Source organism: Topomyia yanbarensis, chromosome 3, assembly GCF_030247195.1.
Source record: "Topomyia yanbarensis strain Yona2022 chromosome 3, ASM3024719v1, whole genome shotgun sequence".
In the NCBI taxonomy this organism is placed as follows: Eukaryota; Metazoa; Arthropoda; class Insecta; order Diptera; family Culicidae; genus Topomyia; species Topomyia yanbarensis.
Window position 1 is genome coordinate 29977801 of NC_080672.1, and position 7958 is coordinate 29985758.

At 40.8% G+C, this 7958-nt stretch overlaps 1 protein-coding gene across 1 annotated transcript; it reads left to right on the plus strand.

Moving 5' to 3' along the window:
• Window positions 1-2717: 2717 nt before the first annotated feature.
• On the plus strand, window positions 2718-5513 carry LOC131690246 (calpain-7-like). Its single transcript, XM_058975845.1, has 5 exons — window positions 2718-3238; window positions 3291-3916; window positions 3971-4649; window positions 4713-4921; window positions 4981-5513. Exons 1-5 carry the CDS (start codon window positions 2962-2964, stop codon window positions 5353-5355), a joined length of 2166 nt encoding a protein of 721 aa, XP_058831828.1. The 5' UTR covers window positions 2718-2961; the 3' UTR covers window positions 5356-5513.
• Window positions 5514-7958: the final 2445 nt, after the last annotated feature.

Consider the following 7958-nt stretch of genomic DNA (forward strand, 5'->3'; position numbering starts at 1 on the left):
GTGGCGGAGAGTGGCGCGGCTCAATGAAAGATTCCGATTTGTTATCACAAGAGCAAACGTGACGACACAAGTGTCGTGCGCTTCCCGGGGAAGTTTTCAACGGAGGTCAACGATTGCCTTCGCATTCTAAGATTCCACTACAAACACCTCAGAACGGAATGAAACCGGCCGTTTCAAACTTGGCAACTCGATAAGCTTGGACACACGAGGAAGTGTAACGTGGAAATAGGGTCGGTACTCACAGACGGTTTTTGGTGACCGCTGTGCAAATTTCGCAACGGAATAAGCGAACTTACCAGCTCTCCGTTTGACTACCAAAATGGCGGGCCATGTCGAAGCACACAAGTCTGTCCACACTGGACGCCTCTTCTGGCGCCGTGGACTTCCGCTGATCCAAATAATTACTGCCCGTACAATATAAAGAGTCCGTTGGACGAGCACACACATTTGCAGTTTTTTACTATAATAATTTCATAAAATAAAACGTTACCATTTTTGTACTGTAGTCAATCTCACATAAACGACTTTAAGCACTTAACTCAACTAAGTAACGCGTCCAGCACTTCTGGATGCCAGTCGAACCGTAAACGAAACGAGCGAGTACTTCAAATTTCTTGTTGCTTTTAATATGTTTATAAATCTGCTGTTCTGAAACAGCTGATATTTTTTGGAAGGAGCAGAAATTATGTTGACAGTTTGAAGAGATTGTAGTGGTAAATTTTCTGAAAAAATCCGGCACAAAATCCCGACCCAACCGCTGTCATCAAATTCCTAAAGTTGTTATCAAATTTATATCATATCAATAGCTGGATTTTGTCCCACATGTATTTTAAATAAGAGATGGAATTTAGACTTACCGTGACGCAAAATAAATCAAGAATCTAGAATTGTATCACCACATAAATGTCCGGCCGGAAAAATTTAACATGAATTATTTCCAATGGGAAAAAATGTGTTTTTGTTATGTTTGAAATTCGGTGCTGTTTTAAAAAGAGTTAGTATTTTTAGATGCAGCAAACAAAACTTTTAGTTTGACAGTTTAGGGAGATAACGGGAGAAAATTATCCGTGATTAAAATCTGGATCAAAATCTCGTACAGTTGAATTACAGCTGCATATCACACGTTATTAAAACAACGAAACCGTCAGGCTACTGTACTCCTTACGAATTCGCTCGCCGGATTTGGCTCCCTCCCCGTGTATTCTAAATGGGAGATGGATTTTTGATTTTCCACGACGGAAAAAATCTTTACAAGAAAATCAAGACACCTGAAATGTAATCACAATCGTCGAAAACGTCACAAAATTTAAAAAATCCCCATGCAACAAATCCGGCTGGAAACAATGCAATATGAGTGGTTTCAGACGAGAATTATTATTTTCATAAATTGGTGCTATCACAGAGAACAGACATCCATGATCGAACAAATATATTGAAAAAACTTGTGTAAAAATTTGAATTAATATAGGTTAAAACACTAGCGTCGCCACACCAACTATCCCATCTAACCGTCAAATCTATTCCGGAACCAGTTCGGAATCCTGAATGGATTCAGTATTGATTCCAGCACAAAGGAAACAACCGATTCCGACTTAATCGGTTGATGCATGTGAGCTGAAATCCATACACTGAAAAAAAAAAAAACCAAACGTTAATTCTATTTACCTCAAACCACTTAACATCCATATGAAGAAGAAATGCAAATATTATCACGAGCACGTATACCTTCTATGTGTCAACTGTATAAACTATGTATGCGCATACATAAGTTATATGTGCGTATTGTTATAGAAACGGGTTTTATGTGCCTTATTGTTATGAAATGTGAATGTAAGATTAATATGTCTTGTAAATACACACATTAGGTTTATGTGCCAGCAAATAGTGTCTATCTGCCTCTGCTAATTGCAAAAATCTATGTGTAAAATCAATCGACATAACGTTTACATTTTTTGGGTGTACTGAATCCACTCAGAATTCCGAACCGGTTCCAGAATGATTTCACTGGGTAGAGGTATATCCGCTGTCAATTCAGTCGAACTCAGCCACTAAAAAAACATGACGAGAGTAGCGTACCTGGTGGAGATATCCCAACTACCTTAAAAACGTTAGGGATTTTTACACAAGTTGAATGCTGAAGATGGACGTTTGTTCTCTGTGGTGCTATTGTGAACCAGCCGGTATTTTTAGAAACAATAAAAGTTTAATTGTGACAGTTTGGAGATATACCGGCGGAAAATTTTCCTTTGATCTGGTACAAAATCTCGACCCAAACTCCTTTATCAAATTCTTGAGGTACACCTCGGGAATATGATCAAAGGAATTTGTTCTCCGTGCATTATAAATGGGAGATGGATTTTCGATTTTCCATGAAGTGTACACCCAACAGCGGAAAACGTTGCGGATTTTAGAAATTCTGCAAACCAAAAATCCGGCCGGACCAATCCGACATGAATACGAAAATTGTCGTTTTTATTATGTCTGAATATATTGGCTTTTTTGAAACAGAGGCAGTATTATATCCAAAGTTTTATTTTAACAGCTTGGAGAGATAACGGTGAAAATTTTTCCGTGATAAAAATGCGGCACAAAATCCCAGCCCAAATTCCATGATAAAATTCCCGAAGTGTACAGTAGCCTTTAGCCGTGCCTCTATTATCCACGCATCTTGATGAATTAACTATTGGTTAGAAAACGATTATTTTCAGTGTGTTCAGCATAAAGAAGAAAATCACCAAAAACAAACATAACCGACAATCAGAACAATAACAGAAGGAATATGCTATCTATGCAAACGAAACAAACAACTTTCGCAAGCTGACTCATCCAGCATGTGAAATACGAGCACAAATTTAAATTCATTCGAGTCATTATTTCGGGAACTCCACATGCTGCGAACGCGATTGTGAAACCGATATCATCTGTGTTCTATCCGAGTGTTGATCCTTAACAGGCTGTGGAATGTCGTCCGAATCGGATTGTCGGTCGATTCTTTCCCGGGCACTGGATGCTGACGAAGCTGGCCAGAAGGAACTGGCTATCGAGTTGTATGGAAAGGCGGTAGAAACTATTCTGTCTATCGAGGATCGAGGAAAGCGGGAGAAGTTAAATAAATTCGCTAAACAAGCGCTGGAACGGGCCGAGGAGCTGAAGGGCATCAAGTATGTGCCGCCTGCGGATGTCACGGTATCTCGTGGAACAACTACTGCTCATCCAGTGCGAAGTAGTGCTAGCAGAGGTAAGACTTGTACAATTTTTAATATGTCAGTAATGCAAAGTATTCATTTTAGCTAGCCCATTGCAAAGCCCCAAACTGGAAGTAAGTGGGACTCGCATTGCATACACCAGTGAGGAGAAGAAAGTGCTGGAGCACACGTCTCACATTAACTCGAAAATTTACGTGCCATTTATGGACATTGATTTGATGGAAAAGTTCATATTTCCGATTCCATTTTCCGACAAGGATGGTTTTCTGGAGCTGGCACCGAAGCAGAAGCGAGATTTTGTCCAATGGATACGGGTTAGCGATCTCTGCGAGAAACCGCTGCTTATTGCCGGTGATCACGCGGATTTTTACAGCATTCGACAGACGGTGGTTTCGGATTGTAGTTTTGTTGCGTCGCTGGCTGTGGCTTCCCTGTACGAGAAGAAGTTCAACCGTAGGATTCTAACGTCGATTATATATCCGAGAAACAGCCGAGATGAACCGATTTATAATCCTAGCGGGAAGTACTCGGTTCGGATGCATGTCAATGGGATTCCGAGGAAGGTGGTGATTGATGACTATTTGCCACTGGGGAGGCATAATCAGTTGCTTTGCTCTTACTCGAGTAATAAGAGCGAATTTTGGGTTTCCTTGCTTGAAAAGGCTTATATGAAGCTTATGGGTGGTTATGATTTTCCTGGTTCTAATAGTGTAAGCTGAAGTAGATTGTTCCTAGAAGGATTGTATATCAGGTTTTTGTTTCAGAACATCGATCTGCATGCGTTGACAGGATGGATCCCGGAGCGAGCATCAATTCGTCCAAAAGATTCGGATTTTAACGCCGATGCAGTTTTCAATCGCCTTAAGGAAGGTCTCGCCGCTGGGCGGTGTCTGGTAACTGCTGCTACCGGAGATCTATCTGATGCAGAGGCCGAACGAACTGGATTAGTCTCTACTCATGCCTATGCAGTTCTTAGCATGCGAGAGATCGATGGGGTAAAGTTACTTCAGTTGAAAAATCCTTGGTCTCACCTACGGTGGCGCGGAAACTATTCCGAGCTCGATGCTGTTCATTGGACTCCGGAAATGCAGGAATTGTTGGATTATGATCCCAAACTAGCGGCGAACTATGATAATGGCGTGTTTTGGATTGATTACAACTCGATTTTGAACTTTTTTGACGTGTTCTATTTGAACTGGGACCCGGCACTGTTTCAGTATACTTACAGCATACATCAGTCGTGGAACGCGGGAGTTGGACCGATGAAGGATGCGTACAATGTCGGTGATAATCCCCAGTTCAGCTTGACTGTGCCAGCGGGTAAAGGCTCCGTTTGGATTCTGTTAACACGGCACATTACCACGATTGAAGATTTTCGCGAGAATCGAGAATACATCACAGTTTTGGTGTATACAAACAACGGCAAGAGAGTTTACTATCCTTGTAAGTTTGTTTGCCTAGGTGGACCGTATTTTCTGTTGAATAACTAACGTTCATTCATTTTAGCGGATCCTCCCCCTTACATCGATGGCGTACGAATTAACAGCCCGCACTATTTGTGTAAAATTCGACTAGATCAAAGTTCCGTTCGGAAGTACACTCTTGTGATATCACAATACGAAAAAACGGCAACAATCTATTATACGTTGCGGGCTTATTGTCGAGATAAGTTCGATTTGAGAAAAATCGACAATCAATTTCAGACGGTGGAGAATGTAAGAAGTTTTAAATAGTCTACTATTCTTTTAATGAATGTGAAAATTTTAACTTTCAGATCAATGGCGAATGGAAAGGACGCTCGGCTGGTGGTTGTCCGAACCACCCGCTTACGTACAAAAACAACCCCCTGTACAGACTGCATGTGGGCCCGAAAGACACCAGTCAGCTGGTAGCCGAGCTTCGGGGTCCCAAAGTTTACCAAGTTGGGCTGGAACTGACAGTCGTCTCGCTGGAGGATACAGAAGTGACGGCACCGTTCATATCGCAAACCACCGGAAGCTACCGGTCCGGTTTCTGTGTACTAGATTTGGAAAACATTCCAGCGGGAGTATATCAGTTGCGTCCGTCCACGTTTCTACCTGACCAGGAATCGCCGTTTTTCCTCAAGTTGAAATGTACAACGAATTTGGTTGTGGAGAAATTGAATTGATAAGAGGCGATATGTACTATAAGGTTCGCTGCGCGGGCAAATGTTATTCGTTTAGGAATGCTTGCAAAGTTATTTCTCAATCATTTGTTTTGTTTTATCATATGTAATGCCTATATTTATAAAATTGAGAATATAATTATGTTCACTTTTAATTCATACTATGTTGCGTTTCGGCTTCGCCTCTTCAGAAACCGACACTAACGTATTGTCGGAATAGATTAGCGCCGGCTTGACGCAAATCCCTTAAAACTAAAACACACTATGTGTTTCAATCAAACGACTGATCAAACGTGATGTCCCGTTCGAGCAGAAGTTCTGTTTATGCCGATGAGACACAAGTGAAGCCGAAACTTGTCTTGGCTTAGCAGGCCTATGCGAAAGCACTATGCTATATTTCACCCTAAGGAAAATTTGGTAAAAACCAAAATTTCTCACTTGGGTGAAAATTTGTTGGTAAAAACCAGTCTTTGTACAGGAGGGCACAAATCCTTATTTCATACTATGTTGCGTTTCGGCTTCGCCTCTTCAGAAACCGACACTAACGTATTGTCGGAATAGATTAGCGCCGGCTTGACGCAAATCCCTTAAAACTAAAACACACTATGTGTTTCAATCAAACGACTGATCAAACGTGATGTCCCGTTCGAGCAGAAGTTCTGTTTATGCCGATGAGACACAAGTGAAGCCGAAACTTGTCTTGGCTTAGCAGGCCTATGCGAAAGCACTATGCTATATTTCACCCTAAGGAAAATTTGGTAAAAACCAAAATTTCTCACTTGGGTGAAAATTTGTTGGTAAAAACCAGTCTTTGTACAGGAGGGCACAAATCCTTATTTCATACTATGTTGCGTTTCGGCTTCGCCTCTTCAGAAACCGACACTAACGTATTGTCGGAATAGATTAGCGCCGGCTTGACGCAAATCCCTTAAAACTAAAACACACTATGTGTTTCAATCAAACGACTGATCAAACGTGATGTCCCGTTCGAGCAGAAGTTCTGTTTATGCCGATGAGACACAAGTGAAGCCGAAACTTGTCTTGGCTTAGCAGGCCTATGCGAAAGCACTATGCTATATTTCACCCTAAGGAAAATTTGGTAAAAACCAAAATTTCTCACTTGGGTGAAAATTTGTTGGTAAAAACCAGTCTTTGTACAGGAGGGCACAAATCCTTATTTCATACTATGTTGCGTTTCGGCTTCGCCTCTTCAGAAACCGACACTAACGTATTGTCGGAATAGATTAGCGCCGGCTTGACGCAAATCCCTTAAAACTAAAACACACTATGTGTTTCAATCAAACGACTGATCAAACGTGATGTCCCGTTCGAGCAGAAGTTCTGTTTATGCCGATGAGACACAAGTGAAGCCGAAACTTGTCTTGGCTTAGCAGGCCTATGCGAAAGCACTATGCTATATTTCACCCTAAGGAAAATTTGGTAAAAACCAAAATTTCTCACTTGGGTGAAAATTTGTTGGTAAAAACCAGTCTTTGTACAGGAGGGCACAAATCCTTATTTCATACTATGTTGCGTTTCGGCTTCGCCTCTTCAGAAACCGACACTAACGTATTGTCGGAATAGATTACCAACAAATTTTCACCCAAGTGAGAAATTTTGGTTTTTACCAAATTTTCCTTAGGGTGAAATATAGCATAGCACTTTTAATTGGTTTCTGCTGTAGTAACTAACCACAGAGAACAGCTGTCCATCTGAAGCGTTTGAGTCGTGTTTGACTGAATTAAGCTGATTACATAGAGATTTCAAATTTTAAACGCTACAATTTTCGATTACTTATATCTTTAGTTTATTTATTTTCTTGAAAATTGCTTAGACTAGGCTGAGAGAATAGAGAAAACGAAGGTCGATGAGATGTTCACCAAGTGCCTCATTTCGCAGGAATCTGTTTATTTGGCTTCAACAGAAATTGAAACAGAAATCAAGCGAATGGTCAACAGCGAATAAGATAAACTGTTAAAATGAGAAAATGACCCAAAATTGGCCCAATAAAAAAATAATTCAACTGTAATTTGGTTAGTGGTGGGTGGTAGCCACTGACTTCCATGTTTGAATAAAAATGTTCAACCACATGAAAAAGAACGACAAAAACACGCACAGGTGCGGTGATTGGTTTTCGACCAACGGCGGGACCGGCAGAAGGTCAGGGGGCATCCCAATTTGTTCATTCCAAAAAGATGGGGAAATAATAATTGAAACCTTGCATTAATTGCATCGAAACCATTTTGCGGTGCCAAAAAAAGAGAATTGCTATAATGGATAATTTGAAATCGACTATCCATTTCTGACCGTTTCTGTTGGCGAAAGACGACATTGTGTTTGTAACTGGCGCATGATGGACGCTAAAACCAAAACGGAAACAAACGAACAACAGGTCACGGATGAAATCTCGTGAGCAGAGTAATTCAGATTCCAGATAATAACATGGCGAAATCTGGTTGTCAAGTCGATATTGCCGGATACTGATGAGACGGAGTTGAATCGCAAACTTCATGTATAGTTGTGATTCGCGAAAGTAGATGAACCAAATTACAACAGAACATCGATGGAACAACCAAGACAAACCGAAAAAATATTAAATATCTTTT

Bases quoted from the DNA above. Each gene is read 5' to 3' on its own strand.
- LOC131690246 (XM_058975845.1), top strand. From the start codon at position 2,962: ATGTCGTCCGAATCGGATTGTCGGTCGATTCTTTCCCGGGCACTGGAT. The intron at 3,239-3,290 runs GTAAGACTTGTA...TATTCATTTTAG, and splicing joins GCGAAGTAGTGCTAGCAGAG to CTAGCCCATTGCAAAGCCCC. The intron at 3,917-3,970 runs GTAAGCTGAAGT...TTTTTGTTTCAG, and splicing joins ATTTTCCTGGTTCTAATAGT to AACATCGATCTGCATGCGTT.